Genomic DNA, 27,227 nt, shown 5'->3' on the forward strand with positions numbered 1-27,227 from the left:
AGAAAAATAAAGTGAAAAGGATTGCACTCCAAAAAAATGCAGCTGTCAGAGAAAAAAGAAGAGATAGTTGGTGGAAGCTATCTTGATATGGAAACTTTTGGAGGACTTCTTTACTTGGCCCTTCTGTCAGAAGTGGGCCTAAGGATACCAAGGATCCTGGGGAGACATAAGCATTATAGCTATAAGCTATAGCTATATCTTCTTGTAATGAATTTCTTTTATGAAAATGTTTCTGGAGACATTATGGAAACCAACGGCAGGCAGTGCAATCAGGTCAGGGAATATGCATAACATATACTGTCAAACCATGTGTCAACCAGATCAGAAAATACACACTGCATTCTGTACTTCTAATCCACCATCTTGGACAAAGAGGTCAATCTCATCACTCTAATCTACAAAAGTGTGACAAAAGGATCAGCACTAAGAAAAAAGGGGTGAAGCAGGATGGGAATTGAAAACATGTAGCATTCCCAAGAAGAGCTAAGAGGACAGGAAAGAGGTCTTCAAAGAGTGGTCCTTTCAGCACTCCCAAGGGTGGCTCTCTCTGAAACCCCTTCTCTATCTTCACAGCAGCCTCTAATCACTGTCCCTCCCTTTGCTTTCCTACATGATTCCTGTTTGGGCCTCATTCTCCTTCCTTCAAATTGTTCATTTTTTCAGGTAAGCAGTACAAAAACCAATCTTTTACCCCACTGCCCCTATCACAGCTCATTCACTATCTTTCCAAACTCCAATTCTGTATTACCATCTTCTCCATTCTTGCTCAAGATTTACTGAATGCCAGTTAAGTCACAAAACTATACTATTTCCCAAAAAAAAAGTAGACGTCTAATCTCACTCTATGCCAATCCTTTTATTCATCTTTGTTCATCTCTCTGTTGCACATCCTACTTCCCACTTCTCAATCATTTGCCATTTAGTTTTTATGAAACTCTAAGATCAATAATCAATCTCCAAATTTCTAAATCCAAAATTTGACTCCTCCTTTTACATCTCTCTGCTGTCGGTCAGTTGTTTTTCAATCATGTCTAACTCTTTATGACTTAGGTTTTCTTGGCAAAGACACTAGCTTCTCCAGCTCATTTTTTACAGAGGAAAAAACTGAGGTAAACAAGGTTAAGTGACTTGCCCAGGATTCATATAGGCAAAAAAGTGTGCAAGGTTAGATTTGAACTCACAAATCTTCCTGACTCCAGGCCCAGAACTCTATCTCCCCTACACCAGATAGTTGTCCTCTGGACCTCTTTTAGTAATTGATAATGCTGACCCCCTGCCTTGAGATACCCGTTTAAATGGGTTTTCATGACATTGAATTCTCTATATGTTTTTTAATTCCTATATATCTGAACAATTCTCAATGGCCTATGAAGAATTATTATTCTTGTTTAGTGATGCATATGTTAACTATATAACCCTGTTTATGCTTGCTCGATCAATGTCATACAATTACTTTGTCAATTATACATTGTGCTGTTTATTTACACATATGGTACTGCTTGTACTGCTTAATCACATTGTTTATAGGTCCACTAGTAATGTTTTCCTAATTTGTATCATTTTGCTATCCTTAAATATTTGCCAATTGATTATACTCCTGTTTTTGATCCATGAATATGTATATGTGCTGCCATGACATGAATATAACAAACATGTCCTGCATGCAATTTAGAAATATAGTTACTAATGTAGCCTGCTATTTGTCCTCATGGTCTAGTGCTGATACTACTAAGATATGTTTACTGTAAACAGAACTCTGAGATGATTACCTGAGACACAGAGATAATCATCACAATTCTTTAAAGTGGTGATGTTTGAGTACTTCAACTATGTATTGACAAGTATTAAATCTGTCACAACTGATTTTACAAGGGACTGTAAAATGTTATGTCCCTGGGGAGGATCAAAATCTACCTTTTGGAGTTGTGCCAAAGGAGTTGGGGACATGGTTGTCTGATGATACATTATTCTATCTCTGACATTCTTTAAATTTTAAGAGGATTTTAGGCTTTACCTGATGTAAACCCAGCAACTCTCAGACCCTGAACTTTAAGAAAGGAGCTTGTGGATATGGGGAACACAAGTTAAGTCAAGGAAGTGAAATACTGGGAATACAAAAGACTTTGACATTATTAGACAGTGAATATTGGCAAAGGTTGAAACAAAAACAGAATCAATTGAAACCTATTATGCTGAGTTTTTCCAGAGAGTTGACTGAGCATCATAAGGTGCTGCCTTTATTTTTCATTTATTTATTTATTTGTTTTTAGAGTAAGCAGTATTTCTTTTTTTCTAAGATTCTGAGTTCCAATTTCTTCTCTGTCTCCTTCCCAAGACACCAAGCAATGTGATATAGATTATACATATAAAATCAAATTAAACATATTTCCACATTAATCATAATGAAAGAAGAAAGAGAACAAAAGGGAAAAGAAAAAAAAAAAATAAAACAAAATAGTATCTCCAGTGTAGATAGCATTTTCTAATATGAGTTTTTTGGAACTGTTCTGGATCACTGTATTGCTGAGAAAAGCTGTTTATCATAAATAATCGGTGTACAATGTTTTCCTGGTCTGCTCACTATACTCAGCATGAGTTCATATAAGTCTTTCCTGGTTTTTCTGAAACCCCAAGCATTGTTTTTGCGAAATGAGAGGGTCAAACTCAAGAGTCAGGCAAATATAGAATTCTAACAAGTGATCAATGGAAATGCAAGAAAAAGGGTACTGATGAGACTTTTTTAATGCCTCCCCTCACCTCTAGTTTTTTACAGAAAACTAAGATCTGCTCCTGTCACTTATCCTATTTATTACTTTGCTTTATCAATTCTCTTTTGGAAAATTGGTCAAAGGCCAAGTAAGCCATGCTTGTTCCTACATCCTCTCTCCACACCAACAGCTGCAAATGTGACTGTCACTTCTAAAATTAGTGTTTAAGTAAATGTTATTGTTTTAAATGTTTTGTGATATGTGTATCATCACAACATATTAAAATTTGAAGCCAATTTGAAATTGTGCCTATTCTGCTTACTTGAATGTGGGAATTGAGACTGAAGTAGAGAGGGGACAAATTGTAAAAAGGCAACAGATTGAATACAATGGCATTTAGATTTTGTCAGAGCTACCTGTGTGGGTGTTTTATGCTGCACATTTAATTAAGCAATCAAAAAATAGATTTGTGGATAGATTCCTTGTGAGCCATAAGACAATAGGAGGCCCTAGAGAAACGAAGCAAGAACAACTTTTACTTTCAAACTTACTCCTGGACAGGACCCATTCTGGACTGGAGTCTGAAAAGGAGAGCAACTGGGCTGAGGGAAGATGCAAGCCAAAGAAAAGCCATTAGACTCAAAGAGGGAAAGGAAGCAAGCTGGTATTAAAACCTTAAGATTAGAAGGCTCCTTAGGAATGGATGGTTGTGGGCCTCTGGGGGCAGTCTTTGAGAATCCAAGGCCATCTCTATGCTATGATGAGTAACTAGAAGAAATAATAGCTCAACATCTACCAAAAGGAGAAAAAAAATGGAGGAAATTCTCTAGTAAACTGACCAAAATGGCAAGAAGTTAAAATGAAATACATTCTATATACATACATACATATTATTGACCTCTCTTAAAAGTTCACTTGTGACAGGAAAAAAGATATCTTTTGTGAGAAAAAGTATTTGCTAGTGCTGGTGATCTGATTTTTTTTTTTTAATAAGCTTTGTCCTTTTACTCTGGCCCCATGTCCACTTTTTGTTTTTCCATGAAACTATAACTACTAAAGAGCAAGACTACTGAGTATCTTTGATTCTTCCCCTCTTTTGCTCAACCTATATATTCAACCAGTTACCAAGTCATGTCAATTCTACTTCAGTAACATCTTTTAAATCTTCTTTCCACTATCTTCGTAAATCAAGTCTTCATCAAAAAAGGAGGCTACTGAAATAGCTTCCTAATTGCTCTCTTGTACCCAGGCTCTTTCCTCTCCAATCCTTTCCCCACACAGTTGCCAACAATATATTTTTAAAGCACAGGTCTGACCATGTTACTTCCTTAACTCAAGAAGCTCTACTGGTCCTTACATGCCTCAAGGATATAAGATAAACAACTCTGATATTTAAAATCTTTCAAATAGGTCTCTAACCTTTGTTTTCGATTTTATTATACGTTATTTTCTTTCAACTTATTTGCTCTTCCCTACATGTATTTCACCTTCAATCTCTGTATTTTTACAAAGAGTAGCACTTATTCCTGGAATACTCTCCCCTCACCTCCACTTCTTAGAATCTTAATTAGCTCAAGCACCATTTCCAATACAAAGCCTATCTCAATCCTCCCAGTTGCTAGTACTCCCTTTTCTATCTCATTTCTGGAAATTATTTTGTAATTACTTTGCATGTATTTAGCTCTATTCCTATTGTTTCTCCCCAATAGAATGCAAGCTCCTTGGGGGTAGGCATTATTTCATTTTTATCTCTGTATTCCCCCAGTATTTAGCACAGAGTAATAAAATGCTTGTTGAATAAATAATTCAATGATTGAATGAATAAATGGTGATGAAGCTCAATACCACAAAGGAATCAACTGAAGAAACCAGGGATGTTTAGCCTGAAGAAGGAAAACCTGGGAGGGAGGAAGCAGGTTATAAGGAAGAGGGCATATATGATAGTATCTTCAAGTTTAGATGGCCTGTCATATAAAATCAAAGTCATACTTTTTTTTGTTGTTGACTGAGACCCAAAAAACAGAAGAGCACCAATGTCTCAAAATTACTGAGGCATATTTCAGCCAATAAAAAGAACATCCTCCTAACAATCTGAGTCCATTAAAAAGTAAACTGGCTAGCTCTGGGAGATATTGTTTTACCACCACTAGAGGTAAGTATACCTTAGAGAAGTAAATTACAACTTGGCTGAAGATTAGAGACAGCAAGGTAAAATGGATAAAGTGCTGGATATGGAACCAAGAGACTTGGGTACAAATTCAATCTCTCCACATTAGCTTATGTGATCATGGACAAATTAAAACCTCTAGGAGTTGTTTCTTCATCTGTAAAATAGAAATAATATTCAATTCATATTACTTTATAAGGGCATTAATGAGGAAAGCATTTAAAAAATTAGGAAGTGAAAGAGCAGACAAACTAAACCAGTGATTTGACTAGTTTATGCTAATTCTGGATAAAAAAAAAACCTCCCTTAATACAGGTCAACACCTGTGCTGCAATTCAATCTCAGATAGTTGCCTACAGCTCTAACAAGTAAGTGTTTTGCCCAGAGTAAAAGTCAGTATGGGACACAGGACATGAACCTAAGTCCTTCTGGCACTGATACTACTGCTCTATTCACTATATCTCATTGTCTCAAAAACTTTAAGGCAATATATAAACAAATCATTATGTTGTTGTAGAAGATGCCATAACTGAAATAAGGATCAGATTTCATGACCTATGACATTGAGTCAAATTCTGTTATTCAATTAGGAACCTGCATTAGGTACCAAAATCTTGCTGTATATGAAAAAGAGGAGGGATTGGGGGGTGGGGGGGGTGGCAGAATTTAGGAAGGATTTGAAAGAAGGGATTTTGACAAGCAGAGTTGGAGGTAAGGAGAGTGAGCATTCTAGAAATGGGAAAAGGGTGAGTAAAGTTAGAAAGACAGAAGTAGGTAGGTTGGTAAGAAAGGAAGATATTTTTCTAATTTGGCTGTAACATATTTAGAAGCAATTAACATAACAGAAAGTCAATGATTGGAATCAGATTGCTAATAGACCAGAATACTATAATTAAGAATTTATACTTTGAGAGTAACAGAAAGTTATTTTTTTAAAGCAACTAAACATAATAAGAGTGGTACATTAGGAAGATTATATTAGCAGCATTATTAAAGATGAGTTAAAGAAGGGAAAAATTTAAAACAGTGAAACCAGTTAGGAGTTGACAACAATAAAACAAACAAACAAAAAACAGTATGGCCCTGAACTAGATTAGAAAGGGGAAGACACAACAGAAATAATGTTCAACCACTACACAGAATTCCCAATCCCTCTATTTTTGTCCGCCTGCATTTTTTATTTTCTTCACAGGTTAATTGTACACTATTTCAAAGTCCAATTCTTTTTGTGCAGCAAAATAACTGTATGTATATGTATATATATATATATATATATATATATATATATACACTGTACTTAACAAATGCTTTAACATATTTAACATGTATTGGTCTACCTGCCATCTGGGGAAGGGGGTGGAGGGAAGGAGGGGAAAAATTGGAACAAAAGGTTTTGCAACTGTCAATGCTAAAAATTTACCCATGCATATATCTTGTAAATAAAACGCTTTAATTAAAAAAAAAAAAAAAAAAAAAAAAAAAAAGAATGTTCAAATAGAATTGCCAAAGACCTCATGGGAATAAGGAAAAGTGTGGTCAAGTATGTTAAATTCTGCAGAAAGATCAAAGATAATAACTGAATGAATGGATTTCACTCAGATCAATATCTTAAAGAAGTCTAAGTGCTCTTGGATAGAGCACTTTCAGTAGGGTGATGGGAATGGAACTCAAACTACAAGATAATAAAGCATGAATAAATAGTTGGAGAAGTAGTCAGTATGTGTAAACTCTCGTTGAAGAAGTCTGGCAGTAAAAGGAAAAGTTACTTTACATAATTTTAATATAAATTAAAGATATCAATGAAAATAGTTATCAGCAAGAGATTAATTAAATTAGGTAGCCATCCTGCAATATTAAAAAGCAGTTCTTAGAGTGCAAAGTGGTAATATTTCTGGGAGCTGGGGGGTGACAGGTTGGTGGGAAGCCTCTCTGCAAAATTTTACTAGGAGGCATAGAATTTAAATTGACACCACTGTTCATTAAACTGCTGTGTCAGGCATCTATTTTCAATGAGATAAATTCAGGTTCACATTAGGGAAAACAAATTTGGAATCATCCCAGTCCCATTCATCCTGGCAAAACTGAGCAAAACAAATACTGATTATTAAAGAAACCAGTAATAACTACAAAATGATTTGCAGTTCCTCCTAGCAGATGTTTCATGAGCAACTATGAGGATAAACAGAAGGAAAATTAAGTCTACAGAAAGTTGTGGGGTGTGTGTGTGTGTGTGTGTGTGTGTGTGTGTGTGTGTGTGTGTGTGTGTGTGTGTGTGTGTGTGTGTTTTAATCACTAAGGACTGAGTAAAACTAAAAATGGATTCATCAAGCTAAACAAAATTTGGGTCACATTCCCAGATCACCCAGTCTAGGTCAGGCAAAGAGCTGCTTGGCTAGACTCTTCCCAGAACCCTAAAAGTAAAATCATACAAATATAACTTAGCTCATTCAGGAACAGCTTGTGAATTCTGATAACTATATTTTACTATGCCTCTTATAACATATTTTATAAGGAACATAGAGGATCACATACCACTGTTGCCACAGTCAGCACAAGAGATGAGTTCTTCTGGTTTCTTCTCTCGGTTTTGTTCCTTTGTACCAAGACAAAAACTACAGATTGGAATTGGTTCAGCAACTGGCTGTAAAGAAACAAACATAATTCATTCATATAGATTACATTTCTTTCAGTAAACTGGCTAGTAAAAGAACAAATTTATAAAGGTAGTCAAATTGCACTTCACAGCTCCTTGCAGACAGAGGTTTATCTATATGTAAATGTATGTGTATGACTGTGTTTACATCTGCTCAACACTAAAGTGACTTCATTCCACATGGGCTGAACTCATAACTCTGAAGATATAACATACTGATCATAATGAGCCTGGAAGAAAAAATGTGGATGCATCATTCTGAATAAACTACCAATGGATTCTACTCAGAAAATAACGCAAATCAAAAGAGAACTAACATGTCACAGAAGGTAAATTATTGGATTTGAAGTTAGGTAATCAGGGAAATAATCTCATCTATGATACTTACAGCTATGAGATTAGTCAAGTTACAATCTCTCTAAGCCTCAGTTTCTTCATCTGTAAGATAAAGAGCCTGAGGTCCCTTCCAGTTCTAAATGTAGGATCTTGTGAGCTTTTGACTATATGACCTATGATACTCAAACTTGGTTCATTGTGACATCAGCATTCTAGTTGACAAAAGGAAACTGGAATCAACCAGAAAAATAAAGAACCAAATATTGGCCATATGGATCAGGCATCAAACAGTTGGGGAAAAAAAACCAAAAAACAAAAAAAAAAAAAAACAAGATAAAGGAAGCAAACTACAGAAATAGTATAGAAAATTATGTAAGCTAAAGATGCTACCACAGTTTAACTAACATTTATTAAGCCTGACAACATACCAAGTGAATCTGTTTCTGTCTGTCAATGCTCAAAGGAAGAAGATTAAAAGAGGAAATAAAAGAGAAAATGGGATGAAAACATACAACTATTCCACTATCAATTAAATGGGAAACTATCCTAGGACAGGAAAAAGAGCAACGAACTGGAGCCTAGAATAACCTAAGTTTGAATTGCAGCCACGTCAATTACTTTCTGTGTAACCCTGAACAAACTACTTTACCCCTCTGGGTCTTACTTTCCTCACACAAAAATGAAGAGTTAGGACTAGTTAACTTTTAAGTTCTAAATCAATAATCCTATTATCTTAGAAGTTAAAGTACAGCATTATAATGATGACTACTTTACATCCCATTTGTTAGTAGTATGAAATAGTTGATGTGTTAAGTATGACTAAGGCTGAAATAAGAAGAATCTTGACCTTTATGTTGGTAGGGATCTGTGATTGTAATCAAATGTAGTAATGTAGGCAACTCAAGTCAAGAAAACCATCTTCTTCGATGCAGATCAATGATGAAACAATCAGCCTTAAAAATCTGATTGTGGCACTGAGAGATTAAGAGAATTGCTCAAGTTCATACAACCAGTATGAGTCAGAGAGGTGAGGCTTCAAGCCAGATGATTCTGACAAGGCTAGTCGCTCTATTCATTACCACTATTTTTCAAAAGAATACTGAACTTACAACCTGAAAGTATATTTCTCAAGTTTAAAAAAAAAAATCATATGGGCCTAAATTAATATTCCCAATTAGCTGGAAAGAATAAAATGTTTCATTCTTTTTTAAATATGTGAGGTTACATTCAGTTATCTAAACATTGAAGACTGCTGTTCACTCAAACTCATTACATGGATAAAATGTAGATAAGAATGATGCACTTTATATCTTCCCAAATAAGACTGAACCTAAATGGTTATACAAAAGCAACTTTAATGGCATGATGATAATGATAATTAAAATAGTTTGTAACTGTGTTTCCTACCTACCCCCTACTCATTTCAGTAGGAAGTATTGGCAATTTGAAACTAGTCATTTGACTTTTGAACTGCAAATTAAAATAATTTCAATAAAGCATCTTGGTCATAAGTAAGGCTTTCTTCCTGAAAATTATTGGTGATAGAGCATTACTAAGTTGAGATAAATCTTCTATATCAACCTATTTGTGAACTTGCTTGACTCTTGAATGTATTCAATTAGACTATTTAAGCTATAAAGCTATTTAAACAATTTCACTTCCTAAGTTTTTAATGACAGTGCAAAACAGAAGAGGAATTCTCTTACGTCAGTCTTCCCATACTTTTTCATAACTTTAGTCTTAAATATATGTTTGTCTTTATAACTGTTATCTAAATAAACACATTGATAGTTAATACTATATTTTGAGGAAATTTTATGGCAAATAGGTAGACATATAATTGAAGTATCTAGGAGATTCAGCAATTTTTTGAAATTTTATGTATGTCTATATTGTTTTTTAAAATATGCTGGTATTTCTCAATCAACTGCAGAGAGACAAATGAGCAGCATGCAGGAGTCCAAACAGCTAGATACTAGCCACTTTGCAGCATAAAGTTACAAAGTGCATATAAACCACAGGAAAATGACACTGAAATTCTAAATTGTTTCTTCTGTTGCCCTCAAATACCAAACAGATATTTCCCAGAGACCCACCAGATGGCAGCGTTAAGGAAATATCTATTATAGAAGCTTTCATAATTATTATATACAAATTCTGATTTGATGCACTAGGAAAGATTTTTAAAAGAAATTGAAGCTGATAAGAATATTTATTCCTTTCAACTGTTATTATTTGAAGCTAGCATAACTTTTTCTACTCAAGCTACTTTTCAGATTAATTTGGTATGGGCACATTTCTCCAAAATTTCTAATCTTTAATTTTTACACAATTGACAACAATAATAATTTAATAAGATCTCAGAGTTAGAAGGTCACTAAAGAGACCAAACTATACCTGAATAGAAACCCCTTCTACCAAGTACTGAACAAGTGGTAATCTAGCCTCTGTACTTCCTAAGGAAGGCCATTCCTCTTTTGAATAGCTTTCATTATTAGAAGCTTTTACTTCTATCCAACCTAAATATGCCTCCTGCCTCCTTTTCCAATTCCATCTTGGCAGTGAGTGAACAAATTCAAAAGCTGCAAAGCACAAGTTTTGGCAAGTTCTACCAATCTTAAAAGGTTCCCAATAAAGCCAAAGATTGTTACTATTCTCCAAGGACCATGGAGAGCTCATTACCAGAAAGCTGACAATTAAATGATAAAATGTTCTGGTGTGACAACCTATGAAAAAAGGGAAAATACAAAAAAGTCCTGAATTTTATGTAAGCTAGCTCTTCAGCAGTGATCAAGTAGAATAGGCAAAAGGATGAAGGACATAGTATTTCAATCATATAAGGGAACTGGATAATGTCAACATTGACATTCTCAGTATAAATATCACCAAAAAAAAAAAAAAAAAAAAAAAGTTTCAGCTAAAAGATTCACAAAGAAGCAAATAAAGAAATTGAGAGTTGGTTTTACTATGTATCTAAAGAAAATCATCTAATGAAATATTTTGATCATTTAACCTTGCAGTGGGAATAATGAGAATAAGCAAAAAGATCACCACAAAGAAATGATACATTTTATATCTGATGCAGAGAATAAAGTGAAAACGGTTCTATGAAAAATTAAAAATAAAATTTTCCAAACCAAGTCAAAATATACACCATTATTGGTGACTTTAATCCTAAGGTAAGCATAGAATAGAAACAGGAAGGGGCTGGGGGGGAGGGGAATCCAAGATTTAAGATTAAGAAAAGCTTATAGAATGAATGAGAAAGGAATCAATGGGACCATGAGCTTGGAGAATATTCAAAAATTTCAAATAAATAGTCATAAATATTTTCTTCAAAAAAGAATCAAAAGCTATAGGATGTAAAAATCATCACACACACACAAAAATGAATGTTATACCATTGGGTTTTGTTTTGCTTTCCAACCCACCTGATTTCATTGATATGAGACCAAATCTAGCAAACAAACTGCCTCTACCTATGCAGATCAACTTTTAGGCATAACTTATTAAAATATTTAGGTATAACTTATTAAAATGAAGGAACCTTCATGCCTGCTGCAAGTTCAATACCTTGAATGATACTTCAGCTCTGCATTCACTAATTCAAACTTCAGAAATACCCCTTTGCTCCTGGGACCCTTGCCTCTGGCTGGCTGGCTCCTTCTAGAAGTTCCATTTAAGGAAGGCACTCAGCCCAGCTATCTTTTCATTTCTTATTAAGCTGTGCTCCTCCAGATTTCTCCTCCATGTCTCAGCATCAAGCATCTTCACCCTCTCTCCCATTTTCACCTTTCTTTAATACTTAGAATTTAAGCTTTTTAAGGACAGGGACTATATGTGCTTTTGCTCATATTTGTATTTTCAGCACTTTACCAGAGTGCCTGGCATATACTAAAAACTTAATAATAAATGCTCTTTTTAAACTGTGCTAAGAGTTGTCTAGAGTCCTGAGAGATTGACTTGCCCACGATGACACCACCAATGTGTGTCAGAGGCTACATTTGAATCCAAATTTCTCTGACTCCTGGATTGAGTCTCTAGCTGCGCCATGTAAAGTTAGGTTATAATAGCTCCAATATAACCTGTTTGAACAACTTTGTTTAATTGATCAATCTTTTCACTTTCTGTTAAAATCATAGAAGTGCACAGATCTCCTATATAAGTTTCAGCTAATATGTGAAAAGGATCCTACATAAGCAAATGATTAAGATAATCAAAGAGAAATAGAAACTAGTTGCTCCATTCAATGCAAAACTGTACAAAAGGATGACAAAGAAAGCCACAGTAGAGAGAAGCCAGTATAAACTTTGGTTAGGAGAGGATTTTCAAACTCCATCAAACAGTCCTGAAGCCAACTGGTAATCTGAACTGGAGAGTTGCAACTAAGGAAAACTACTACTTTTGAGTCTCAAGCGAGAAATCAGGTCTGGACTGCTTAGAACAGAAATCAAACGACTCACAAGTCACTGTGAAAGGAGACAGGGCCCAGCTATAGATTTCTGACAACCACAGCAGAAGAAAAGACTAACTTAGTGCATGTACATGTGTGGAAGGGGGAATAGAGTAGTGGTGTAAAAAGAACCAAGACCAAACTGAGCTACAACATCCAAACAGAGCCTGTCAGAGACACGACACGGAGCAGAACCTACTCTGAAATTAAGAGATTATGCACAGGACCAAAATTCAAAGTGAACTGCCAAGAGATTGAAGCAGAGAAAGAGACTTAGTACTAGTCAGGTCATCAAAGCTGATTGTATCAAAGACATCCAAGACTACACAGGAGAAAATGAAATAAGAATATACATACTATCGAAGAGTACTGGAAAGCATCTGCCCAGGCACAAAATCCCAAACTAAGAAGAGAAGTTAGAAATATGAGTAAAGAGAAGAAAACACTAAATTCAACAAAGAAATACTAAAGATTAAGAGAAGCTTACAAGGTAAACTCAGGAGGGGAAAAAAGAGTAAAGGAAGGAAAATAGGTCTGACCACAAGATACAGAAATAAAAAAGTGAAACTAGAGTGTTTGAAGTGAAAGAAAGAAAAAGAAAAAAAGAAAGATTAAAGAGAGAAATAGAGAGAAAGAAAAAGAGAGAGACAGAGGAAGGAAGGGAGGAAGGGAGGGAGGAAGGGAGGGAGGGAAAGGATAAGCCAAACGGAATTCAATGGCTCCATAAGACAATAAGGATTAGAATAAAGTCAAATGATTGTAAATAGAAGAAAATGTAAGGTTATCCACTATTAAAAAACAACAACAAAAAAGCCCTGAAAAACAGGTTGAATATATTTAACATGTATTGGACTACTTGCCATCTAGGGAAGGAAGTGGAGGAAAGGAGGGGAAAAGTTGGAACAGAAGGTTTTTTAAGGATCCGTGTTGAAAAACTACCTATGCATATGTTTTGTAAATAAAAACCTATAATAGAAAAAAATAAAAATAAAAACAATACAGGTTGAAGAATGAGAATTTAAGAATAGACTGCTAAAGCATAATCAAATTAAAAAAAATTGTTAAATAATGAATTAACAATGGCCTTTAAGTGGATAGCGTTAACTATAACAGAAAGAAAATATTGGAATAAAATATTCCAAAATGCTTAAAAGATTTACAAACAAAAATGGAATTACCCTTAAAAATTGAGTTTATTACTTTAGAGGAAAAAATTTCACAGAATATAGGACTTTCAAGCATTCCTAATAAAATGGACTAAACTGAGTAGAAACTCTAACATGCAAATTCAGGAGTAAAGTTTAAAAAAAAAAAAGTGAGGAAGTGGAAGGGACTAAATGATAATAAAATCACGATCTAATAGAAGGAAAAGAAACATGTCCTTTAAGAATTCTATGTCTTCAAGGACTACACAGAAAATTCAGTCAGAAAAACAGCATCAATATAGAGCTGTTCTCTTGTGTTAGTATTAAAAGTGTAAAGAAAAGGGGGAAGGGAGAGAGAATACACTGGAAAAGAAATGAGGAATACCTATTTGTGTAAATGGAGTATTTGAGAATTAGAGGAAGGGAACTTTTATTATCCAAGCCAAGAAAAGGAAGATTGAATTCTCTCATTATCTTTGTCTCTGTCTCTGTCTCCCCTTTTTTTCTCTTCAAGTTTGGTGAAAAAATTGACAGGAATAGGTACAGGGAAGAGGGGATTATAAGGAGAGTAGAGACAGAAAAGGTATAATCAGATACTTTGGAGGGTGAGTCAGATTAAAAAGGGAAACAAAGAATAAGAAAAACAGACTGAAATCTGGACTTAGTAAAGAAACAAACAAAAAAGGAAAAACAAAGAAGTGAAAACAGACTACTTCAATCATAAATTATCAGTATTTATCATTGATTTCTTTTCTTTCTCAAAGCCCCCACTTCACCCACCTACTTGTACAGAAAAAAGATGGCCAGGGGAAGAGGGAAAAAAATATAAAAGGTTATGATAGGAGCAGATAGGTGGCACAGTGATAAGAGTACCATCCCTAAAGTCAAGAGGATCTGAGTTCAAACTTGACTTCAGACACTTAACAATTCCTAGTTGTGTGACCCTGGGCAAGTCACTTAAACCCAATTGCCTCAGCAAAAAAAAAAAAAAAAAAAAAAGTTATGATGGAAAGACAAAAAAATTAACCATCATAAATGTAAAAGTGAATGAGATTTCACTCATACATGGAATTACTTTATCAAAGATAAAAAAGAACAATTAGTTCTATCCTAACAAATTATTTGCAAGCTATTACATTGCAGAAAGTATTTAATAGGAGAGAGAGAAGCTGCCCATAATTGTGTCCAGTCAATATAATTAAGTTAAGCAATGAATATACATTTCTTAAGCACCTACTATGTACCAAGCACTGTACTAAATTAGCAGGGTTAAAAAAGGGACAAAATACAAAAGACAAGATACAAAGATAGCCCCTGCCCTCAAGGAGCTTACAATCCTAAAGACAGAGGCAATAACCAAATAAATATGTGCAAACACACACACACACACACACACACACACACACATATCTGTATGTGTCTCTCTCAGTGTATGTGTTTGTGTGTGTCTCTATGTATCTCTGTATGTGTCTCTCTGTCTCTCTCTGTGTGTGTGTGTGTGTGTCTCTATGTGTCTCTCTCTTGTCTCTCTTTCTCTGTGTGTGTTTGTCTCTCTGTCTCTCTCTCTCTCTCTCTCTCTCTCTCACACACACACACACACACACACACACACATACACACACACACACACACACAACACAGAGCATATATATAAAGTGAATAAGAGCAGGAAGGCATAAGAATTAAGATGGGTTGAAAAAAGCTCCTTATAGAAGATGAAATTTTAGTTGAGGCTCAAAGAGAGCAGGAAAAGCCAAAAGACCAAGATAAGGAAGTATGCTGTGGTATGGGAGCCATCTGCCAGTGGCTCCTGGAAGTCTAACTCAGACTTGTAGAATAGATCTCTTCATGTGAGATGATGATACAAGAAGACTGAGAGGCAGTTGCTGTTCTCTTTCCTCTTCCCTCTGCCTCCACTTTATTTCATTCCCAGTCCACAAGTAACACCGGTGTTAGTAAAGGCTACTTTGCAACTTCTTCAGATGTTATGATCCACACCTGTGGAGACTCTAGGAGAATTGACCTGCCCCTTCACCTAAGTATGGTCCTTAACACAGTATGAGAAAATAGGCAGAGAAAATGCCCAAAGACAAGAGATCATGTTCATGAAACAGCAAAGAGGTTATTGTCACTAAATTGAAAACATAGTAGGTAACAATGTGTAAGACTTCAATATGGGTAAGGCTATGTTATGAAGGAGCTTTGAATGCCAGAGAACTTTGTATCTAATCCTGGAGCCATGAAGGAGCCGCTGAAATTTACTGATTAAGTTGTTACATGGTCAGATTGATGGCCAAAGAGAGGATGGATTCTAGGAGGGAGAGGCATATGGCAGATAGACCAATAAGTAAGCTATTGTATTTGCACATACATGAGGCAATAAAAGACCTGTGCCAGAGTATAGTGTGAGAGGAAAAATAAGGGCATATATTCAAAAGATGACACAAAGGTGAACCAATATGCCTTGGTAAAAGTTTAGATATAAGGTGAGAGGCAATGAGGAATTGAGGATAACACCTATGATGTGAGCCTAACAAATTAGAAGGATGGTAATACCTTCAATAGTAAAAGAAAAGAGAAGGGGAAGGTTTAGAGAGAAAAGATATTTCAGTTTTGGATATGTTGAGTTTAAGGTGTCTACTGGACATCTAGAGGTGTGAAATTGGAGATCAGAAAAAAGATTAGGCTAGCATAGAGCAAAGTTTCTTAAACTATGGGTTAAGACCCCATATGGGGTGGTATAACTGAATGTGTAGGTCAAGAAATTGGGACTTATTATTAGTAAATGTTTGATATGTATATTTATTTTATATAACTATATATCCAGGGTTGAATGAAAACTTTTCAGGTGAAGAGGAGTTGCAGAGGGAACAAGTTTAAGAAGCCCTGGCATAGAATGATGAGCAAAGAGATGGTGGTTAAATTCACAGAAGTTGAAGAGATCACCAATATCTGTAAGTGAATTCGTATAGAACGAGAAGAAAATAATAAGATCAATGCTTCTTAAATTAACAGATTCAATGTTATGTTACTATAACTACTCACAGGTTACTTTGTGGAACTAGAAAAATAATAACATTTATCTGGAAGAATAAAAAGATCAAGAATTTTAAGGGAATCAATGAAAAAACGTGAAGGAAGGCCTAGTAGTACTAGATTTCAAATTATACTATAAAGGGTAATCATCAAAACAATTTGGTACTTGGATAAGAAATAGTGATCAGTGGAAGAGATTAAGTAGACAATGACTCCAGTAATCTAATATTTGATAAAAACCAAAGCATAAGCTTTAAGTATAAGAATTCACCATTCAAAAAAAAAAAAAAAAAAACTTCTGAGAAAAAATGGAGACTGGCAGAAAAAAGATGTATTAATAATTCACACCATATATTAACTAGAAAATATTCTGGAGAACATCTTGAAACCATGCCCAAAATGCTATAAAACTGTGCATTCTCTTTAACACAAGATCATTGCTAGGATTATCTCTCAAAAAGATCAAAGGAAAAAGATAAGGATCCATACATTAAAATATATATATAGCAGCTCGGTTTTTTTTTTTTTTTAGTGGAAAAGAACTGAAAACTAAGGAAATGCCAACAATTACACAATGTTGTACTGATAAACAATTGTGAAAGACTAGCTACTCTGATCAATACAATGATCCCTGAGAATTCTAAGATTCCAGATGAAAAATACTATGCTCCTCCAGAGAGAGAATTGATAAAAGTATGAATGCAGTATTTCCTTCTCCCCCTTTTCTTTATTTTTCTTGCTTTTTTTTTTACAATATGGTATTAATATGGAAAATTATTTGCATAATTTCACACTTATGTAATAGGTAACATATTGCTTGTCTTCTTAATGGGTGGGGAAGGATCTAAAGGAAGAGAATTTAATCTCAAAATTTTACCACTAAATGTTTAAAAAAAAAATTATTAAAGCAAAAAGAAAAAAACAGAAAACAAACAAAAAAGTTTTATAGACTGATGCAGAGTAAAGTGAACAAAACCAGAACAAATTATACGACTGTAATATAAAGGAAAACAATTTGTGAAGGACTATAAAATCAACTAGTCATTGCATTGGTCATAGTTTTTAAGTCCAAAAGACTGATGGGCAGAATTGGTAATGAATCATCGTGAGAAAGAGGAGGTTGGGAGGATAGGGAAGAGGAGAAAGAGGAGGACAAAGAGAGAGCACTGTATTATGTGTCTGGCAAATATTTCATTTGATCTTCCCAACAATCCTAGAAGGTAGGTGCCACTAGGTACCCTATTTCACACTTGATGAAACTGAGGCAAACAGACATTAAGTGGTTTGCCCCGGTCACACAGCTAATAATAGGTTAAGACTAGATTTAAAGTCAGGTATTCCATTCTCAAATAAGGTCAATGTGTGGATTTGTTTTTCTTAACTAGGCTTATTTGTAATAAGGAAAGCTTATCTTATTTGGAGAGAGGAAAGTAGGAATAGTAGTAACAGTGACACTTTTTTTTAAAAAGGAAGAACAAGAATCATTAAAAAATATACATAGAAGAGAACAAAATGAAGTACAGAAACTAGATAAATTGGACAATGTAGGTGAACTACCATGTAAAATTATAGATAGATAGTCAGATGGATAGACAGACAGACAGATAGTCCTCTTTTTCTATGCTAAATAGTTAGGTGACACAGTGAACTTAATTCAGAAAAACTTAAATTCAAATCCTGCCTTAGATACTTACTAGCTGTATGACCCTGGGCAAGTCACTTAAACTCTATCTGCCTCAGGTTCCTCATCTGTAAAATAAGGACAATGATAACATTTATCTCCCAAGGTTATTGTGAGGATCAAATGAGATAATATTTATAAAGCACTTTGCAAACTTTAAAACACTATACATACACACATACATATGCATATTATATATATTCACACACACACATATATATATACATACATATTATTTTTGTCAAGTTCACAGTAACAAAAAGGGAAATTTTAAAATAATCCATCCTTTGATTATCAGTATCTACATAAGACATAAAACAAAAATGCATATGTTCAAGAATCATCTCCTACTGTTAGGATGCAGAACCCAAACAAGAGAGGAATTCCCAATAGAAGGTAAGGTCTTCCAAACATTCCTGCTGAGCAAGACACTATTCTAGTACTGACTGCATCAAAATCCCAAATACTGCAGACCTCCTGACCTCAATACACACTCACTCAAACTAACAAATGATAAAAGAAAAATCAAACTTATAAAGAATGAATATACCCCACGTTATAAAATTAGAATTATATGGTCAACTCACTGAACAACTCTATCAATAAACATGTCTTGGACAAATACCCTAGATGGAAAACAAATTGATCCCAGGATTAAACAGAAAGAAGGGAGCAGACTTAATTGTACTAGACAAATTATACAGTACTTTCAATTATTCCTAATGCCCCCTGAGACAAAAACCTATCTTCTTAATACCAGTACTCTTCTAGTGATGCTACCTATGAATAAGGAACCATAATCTGTACAAAAAAAAACTGTGAACATAGAAATGACATAAAATGGAATATTGAAAATAGGCTACACAAGGTGGTCAAAGATGACTTGGATAAAAGAATTGGTAAAAAGAAATTAACCAGAAAATATGTGACTTGAAAAGAAAAAAATAGAATTAATCACAAATCAAAAATAAGCCTGAGTACTCAAACGACAAGTAAAGAAAAAAGAGAAAGGTACTGGAGAACCTACCTCTTTCCCACATGGCAAAGATCACACACACACACACACACACACACACACACACACACACACACACACACACGCGCGCGCTTTGTCAGATGCAGTCACTAGACTGGATATTTTTACCTAACTTTTTTTTGGACATAATGAATGGTTCAATGGGAGGGCAGGAGTTGAGAAAGATGAAAGTACAGTGATATAGAGACAAATGAGTAAATATGTGTGTGCATGTATGTATATATATGTTTGTGTGTGCGCATATACTCATAGAAGCCTAAGGGTTCAAATGATAACACTGAAATGTTACAAAAGACCTTAAAAAAAAAAAATCTTCAATTAAAAGAGCAGATTGTCTAAGGAAGAATTATAGGGAAATACAGATAAAAATCATATACCATAAAAAGGTTATCATCTGCACTGGTGATGCACATAACTGAAACAATAAATTTATCAAAGAAATACAAAAAATAAAGAAATGAAGTTACATCCAAACTTCTTTTAGATCTAAGGACACAATACTTCTAAATTAAGCATCTATTATATTCCAGGTATTATGTTAGGCACTAGGGATACAAGACAAAATATCCCTTCACAAGCTCACATTCTATATATGTGAAATTCACAGCAAATAAATACATAAAAAGTATACAAAACATTTTTTAACTATAATGGTTTTCCCTTGATCCATTCTTATCAGACTCTATTTCCAAAATACGTTTATAAGTCAGAAATATAATTAATAATCAGAATAAAATTTGCTACTCTTCCATCCTCTAAAACCTGAAGATTTACTGTGGGACAGACTTGGTGAACTGATCTGGTTTGTAATAGCTGTGGTTCCAAATAGTACTTAAACAATACAAAAACTACCTATAATTTAATTTTAGCAATGGACTTATATAATATATAAAGTGAACATCTTTAACCTTACCACAGAAAGAGAATAACTAATCAATTTTTATCTCAATTATAATTTTAAAGTAAGTCAGGACAAATACCAGAACAGATTCTAGGATTCCTTAAGAAAGGGAGATAGTGTGTGGAAGTCAGCAGAGACATGAATTTGAATCTCAGTTCTGTCATTTCCCAGTAAAATCCCTGGGATACAATTCTCTCTTCTGTAAAATGAAGATATTAGTCTAAATTTTAACTCTAAATTCATGATCCTATGACCTGTAAAATAAAATAGTGATGATCATAATATCCTATGACATTTCTTTCACAAGGTTGTTCTTAAAACAGAAATGAGATCATATATGTAAAATACTTTGTAAACCTCCAAGCATTATATAAATTTCAATTATTATGCCATTATCACAGAATTAGAGTGGGGAAAACCCTTAGAAGCCATATAATTCAAACCACACCTTAAAAAAAACACTTACTACATGATATTAACAATATGATATTAAATAAGTAGTCATGAATATCACTGTTTTGTCTCAAGATGTCTAATAAACTGGAATCTACAACTTCCACCACAACCCATTTCACTTTTGAAGTTAATTCTTATGAATTCTTCCTTAAATCTAATGTAAATTTCCCTTTTTTACAATGGGTCTACATTTCTAATGTAATCCTGCTCTATGAAATCAATAATAATAATAATTATTATTAACAGTAATAAATCCAATTAATCATATCTTTTTAGAATTTTCTACAATGGCTGGTAGAATGTTCTCTAGTAACCAACAGTCTGTACTTTGTGCATAATTAATTATAATTTCCTTTCCAAACTACACAGTTAGTACCTCTCTCTCTACTTTAAAACTTTCTCCAAACTACAGATTAAATAATCTTCCATGTTGCTAAGTGACACCCAAGAAAATCTCAAAATCAGTATAAATTTATTAAATTTCAAATCACTAACATATGATCTCATCCTACTTGCCTCTTAAAAGGATCTTTCACTATACCATAGAATTTCAAATATAGAAATCTGGTCAAAAAAGGAGGAGGTGGTAAGGGACAATTCATCTTCCAGAACTTCAGACTTAAGGAATTTTCTATAACAATAGCTCCTAATGAAGCAAGACAGAGAATATAAATAAATATAAATATGAATAAGTATTAGTTTAGAAGATTCTTAGTCACTTAAAAAATTCAAAAAGTATGAAGACAGACAGTCCAGAAGTATTATTCAATAGCAGAGGAAAAATCCTTGAATCAGAAAAATATTATAAAATTCTCAAAATGTTACAGGACTCAAAGTATTGTAATCTCCATCCTGCATTATTTGCCAACACAGTCAACCCATCATGCTTCTACTGAGTACCTACTAAACAAAAAATGGTACACTGCAGTGGGTGCTATGTTTACAGAATCCAAAAGGCCTGGATTTGAATCCTAGCTTTGCCACTTACACGTCAAAAAACATTTAAATTCTTACCACTTGGCAGACACTGGCTATCTACTTGACCCAAGGCAAGTTCAACCAAATAGGTTCATCCTCTTTATCTGTAACATAAAGGAGTTGGACTATATTACCTCTAAGGTTTTGCCCAAGAAGACTGTGGGACTTCGCTAAAAGGGAAGCTGCTGATAAATGATAACTAAGATTCAAGTTCAGGTTTCTCCTAATTTGTGTACTCTATCTCTCTTTCTTAAGGAAGTTCTACACTCTATTTTGAGATTTGTCTAAATTTATGATTTATATATGCCAGTACCATTAGAGGGATTGTAGGGGAAACAAGCAAGTTAAAAATGTCTTCTTTGTCTTTTAGGACATTACAAATAAAAGGAACATGTAGTGGAAAGAATACTAGATTCATGGTTCAAATCTCAGGTCTGCTGCTGGATCCCTGTGTGACCTTGGGCAAGACACAACCTTCTTGGATCTCAGTTTCCTTGGGTCAGTAAACTAAGCCACATCCAAAATCAGCTGATAATTCTTTTGTGGATTGAATTACTCATTATTTCTCATTCCCTAAATCCAGTCAGTAACCAAGGTCAGTTGATTTTCCTCCTTCCTTAATATCTCTCAAATATAACTCCTTTTCTTTCCAACAAATGGCCTCACCTTGGTGAAGGGCATTATTTCCTCATACCTAGACTCCTGAAATAGCCTGCAGTTGGATGTGCTTGCCTCAAGTTTCTCCTAGCTACAATCCATCTTCCAAGTTTCCCAAGTAACTTTTCTAAAGAGCAGGTATACAGTTCCAATGATCTTGTGATGAAGAGAGCCATAGAGAAGACTGTGGGAACTGAGTGTGATTCACAACATAGCATTTTCACTCTATCTGCTGTTGTTTGCTTACATTTTATTTTCTTTCTCATTTTTTTCCAGTTTGATTTGATTTTTCTTGTGAAGTAAGATAATTGTATAAATATGTATGTATATATTAGATTTAACATATATTTCTACCATGTTTAACATATATTGGACTACTTGCCATCTAGGGGAGGGGGTGGGGGAAGGAAGGGAAAATTAGAACACTAGGTTTTGCAAGGATTAATTGTCAAAGAATTATCCATGCATATGTTTTGAAAAATAAAAAGCTTTAATTAAAAAAAATAATAAAGAGCAGGTATAAATAGATTGCACTCTCTTCCACTCCTCACCCTATTCAATAAAGTCTAGTGGCTCTCTATTACCTCCAGGATAACATTAAAAAATTCTGCTTGGTAGTCAAAGCCCTTCATAATCTAGATTCCCCCATCCCTCTCCAGTCTTGTACTTTATACCTTTCCATATCATCTTTTAATCTCTAGCACCGGCATCTCCTTGCTATTCTTGACACTCCTGACTCTGAGCACTTTCACAAGCTGTCTGCCATGATGTAATGCTCTCCATGACATACATGAGGATATGCCTCAACTCTATCTTCCTGGCTTTCCAGGCTTCCTTCAAGTCCCAGCTAAAATTTTAGTTTTTACAAGAAGCCTTTCCTGATCTCTTTTAATTAGTGCTTTCTCTGTGTTGATTATTTCCCATTTACCCTACAGATAGCTTATTTGTACATAGTTATTTTCATTTTGTCTCACTCATTTGACTATGAGCTCCTTGTAGAGGACTTATCTTTTGCCTTTTTTTATATCCTCAGTGCTGGCACATAATAGATGCTTGGTGTTTTGGAGCTGTTATTTATTTATTTGTTTGTTTGTTTGTTTGTTTATTCATTCATTCATTTATTTATTTTACTATCTCTTTAATTCAAGTCCTCATCACCTCTTGCCTGAATTATTACAGGAAGAGGCTCCTAATTGATACCTGTTTTCAAGTCTCTCCCCTCTCCAATTAGGTGAAGAGGGTACCTCCAAAGCAAAGGTTTGAATCATGTCATTTCCCTACTCAAGAAACTACTATAACTTCTTTTTGCCTCTTATGATCAAACTCAAATACATGTTTGGTATTAAAAATCTCCAAGCCTACCTTTCCAAACTTATTTCTTATCATGCCTCTTCTACGGTCAAGTCAAATTATCCTACTTGCAATCAATCACACAACATTCCACTTCAGCCTTTATACCTACCATCCTCCCATTATCAGAAAGCACTTCTTCCTCAATCTCTGCTTCTTCAAAACCTTAGGTTCTTCAAAAACCCAGCTCAAATGCCATCTCCTACACAAAGCCTTTACTGTTCCTTCCATTTGCTAATGCCTTCACCACCTCTGCAATACTCTATTATAGGTTGTCCCAAAAGTCTTAGTGCTGCTTTTTAAACTATTAAAACCTTTAAAACTACACTAAGCTTTTTGGGAAGTCCTTTTATTACTTCAAAATTATATTTTATCTCCTTATATGAAAACATAGTATACCTCTAATCCGACTTAGAAACTTCTAGGTGGCAGGAACTCTTCATTTTTTGTCTTTGTATCCCCTTCATTTTATCATAGTGACTGACACAAGACAATGAATGACTTAATAAATGCTTATTTGTCTGTTTTACCTGTAATGTCCCTTCTTCATGTCTTCTTATTCTTATGACTAACCACTAAAACATATAAAATAACTATAGAATAATGATTATGAATTAATGAGCATAACTTCTTTTTTCACCAAAAGCTTCCTAATCATGGGCAAACCCTACATAGTCACCCTATAATTAAAATATGTCATAAAATTATGAACTCCAACTATAATGTCAGGGCATTCAATGCCCATTTTTAACTTTGTTCCTATGGAACTAATTGTTCCATATAACACTGTTAAACCTAACACTATTTTTTTTTTTTTTTTGCTGGAATTAATTAAAGACTTTGGATGAATTATATCTGCTTTGGAAAACTTTTTCCCCTCAGAAAAATGGAAGACAATAGGGAAATAGAGCTTACTGTTTCTAAAACTTAACTGGAATATACTACAAGTATATTCCCACATAAGACTGCCCTGATCAATACTGCTTCCTCCCAACAATAACACCATCCCTACTGCACTAAAACCAAACACCACTATAAAAGTCAAAACCCTCGCTCAAAGTGACATTACAATAACTCATTTACAACACCTATACATTGTTCCTGTGGAACTGGTTGCCACCTATAATATAATTTATCCTAATTTCGTGTTTTCTGGAAAAGAATTCACAATAAAGAAAACCATACCTTCTTCCAGCTGACAAATTCTGATTCGTTGTATGTCTTAAGCCTTTAATTTAAACCAACCCCTCCCCCCCATACAAGGGCCACTCTATTCCCAACTAAATCATATTCTTCTGAAATTGTTTTGATCACTCTCAAGATTCTTTCTTCCATCTCTTACATAGGAAGCCTTCCTTAACTAAAGAGTCAGTCACGTATTTTTTAAAGATATCGATAAATTTGGAGGCAACCACTGGCTAAGAATTATCTTTGGAAATGGAATCAAAATAAACCTCCAAAACAAACAACAAAAGAAATTGTTAGCTCAAAGAGAACAAGATTTGCAAAATTTAAAATGTGTATTGTCACTACATAAGCATCTAAAAAATTTTAAACTACCCATTATTACTTACATAATATCAATAGTTTTCTTTTTTCAAATTTGAAGCATTTCAGGTTGTTTTTCTACATTTAGGAACAACTGTAAAAATAATTTTGTTTCTGACTCAAAAGTAATTCATAAATTAAATTAGGTGATATGTCATTCAAGGATATGCAAAAAAAAAAAAGGATATGCAAACATGTATCAGAGGTATCAAAAACATTACCTTCTGACTGCATATAATTTAAAGAATGAATACCTAAAAGAGATCAGGAAAGGCTTCTTGTAAAAACTAAAATTTTAGCTGGGACTTGAAGGAAGCCAAAGCCAGGAAGAAAGAGTTGAGGCATATCCTCATGTATGTCATGGAGAGCATTACATCATGGCAGACAGCTTGTGAAAGTGCTCAGAGTCAGGAGTGTCAAGAATAGCAAGGAGATGCCTGTGCTACAGAATAAAAGATGATATGGAAAGGTATAAAGTACAAGACTGGAGAGGGATGGGGGAATCTAGATTATGAAGGGCTTTGACTACCAAGCAGAATTTTTTAATGTTATCCTTACTAAACTTTTGAAAGGAAAAGTACAATTTTTCAAGTAACATAAAATTATCAATTCATTGTACATACTTTGTCTAATGAACTCTTAAATTCATTATCATTAGCATGTAAAATAAGAGGCAAAACTTTCTAGCTCTCAGTCTTCCTTTTTCTCTTCATTCATTCCAAAACAGACTTCAGCTTAGGAAAGAAAAAAGGAATAAATAAAATCAATCTTCTATACCCAAAGCCCTGAATAAGTGATTTTGATGCTAATCTACACATATTATTAAAAAAAAAAAAAAAAAAAGATTTCCACCAAGTTACCTTGGAAAGGACAACCAGTTTTCTAGACATTAGGAAGGTACTTTTTTTTGGCAAGGAGAAGTAATTCATAGTACACTAACAGTCAGTATTTGCCAATGTACACTATTCTATGTGCATTAAACTTCCTAATCCACTCCCATTACTGATAAAAATAAAAATAAAAAGATTCCATAATATATATATCCCAAAACTATCAAGTTAAATTAACATATTTTTACTCAATAATTTAAATTTTTCTTTTTGAGGTTTATAGTAAAAATATATAGCTTCAATTTCACCTTTACAACAATATAAGGACAACTTTAAAGTATTTAATGGGCCTTAGGGGAGAGGATATGGAGCTTTATATTAGAGAAAGCAATGCAATAAGGGTGGAGAATATATTGACGTAATGCTCAACAAGGAAAGCCCTGGCAAGTGCAGACTGCATACACACAATGAGAGATCAGGAAAACGAGGCTGAAAGCAGCCAGCTCAGTTTCATGCTGCAAATTTTTGGCAGACATTCAACTCCTTCTGCTGTTTTCTAGCAAGCACATTTATCTATGTAATGTCACCATATCCAGGGATTGGGGGTGGTGGGGAGGGAGGAAGGGGAGTGGAGGGAGAATGTTTTACAGGCTGCCAGTCCCTCAGCACATGCTGTTACTATACAAAGGATGTCTAGAAAGCCAACGCGCTACACAGATTCAAAGACTGCGCACACATACCCCACCCAAAGACAACTGCAGAGAAGAGAACAGCCTATGGAAAGAAGAAAGCCTTTAATTAAAGATTTGATTCACAGCCAATGACTCAGTTTTAAAAACTCTGAATTCAGCAAAGAAAAAAATTGCCTCTATCCTGCAGAAAAAAACAACAACTACCCTACAAAATGCCAGTGTAAGGTCATGATTTATTGACACTTGGCCAGCCACAAATATGCTACTGTATGAACAAACAAAATGATGCTCTAAAAATTAAAGTGATCAATTCCATCAACAAGAATTCGCTAAGCACTTACTATGCACCCAATACTATATTAAGCACTGGAAGGAACAAATATCCCTATGTTCCCTATCCCCCAAAATCCTGTGTTCCATTTTTTTTTTTTTGTGGGGAAGAAGATAGGGAAGTGAAAAGGTATAAGGTGTACTACCACTTTTGAGAGAAAAAAGATGCAAATCTCCGTTATATAAACTGGAAAAGGAAAATAATAATATCCCTTCTCTAACTTCTATTATCTAACTACAAAGCTAAAATTTAAAATATAATAATAAAAT

At 34.3% G+C, this 27,227-nt stretch overlaps 1 protein-coding gene across 6 annotated transcripts in view; it reads right to left on the reverse strand.

Moving 5' to 3' along the window:
• KAT6A (lysine acetyltransferase 6A) overlaps positions 1–27,227 on the reverse strand; it is a 146,863-nt gene that overhangs the window by 74,991 nt on the left and 44,645 nt on the right. For 4 of the 6 annotated variants that reach the window (XM_074287347.1, XM_074287350.1, XM_074287348.1 and 1 more), the window contains one exon: positions 7,408–7,516. In XM_074287347.1, coding sequence (XP_074143448.1) covers positions 7,408–7,516 — 109 coding nt within the window. Of the gene's footprint in view, positions 1–7,407; positions 7,517–7,916; positions 8,014–27,227 lie in introns of those variants that run through there. The other 2 variants (XM_074287352.1, XM_074287351.1) reach the window with 2 other exon arrangements.

The sequence above is a fragment of the Sminthopsis crassicaudata genome, chromosome 2, assembly GCF_048593235.1.
Source record: "Sminthopsis crassicaudata isolate SCR6 chromosome 2, ASM4859323v1, whole genome shotgun sequence".
In the NCBI taxonomy this organism is placed as follows: Eukaryota; Metazoa; Chordata; class Mammalia; order Dasyuromorphia; family Dasyuridae; genus Sminthopsis; species Sminthopsis crassicaudata.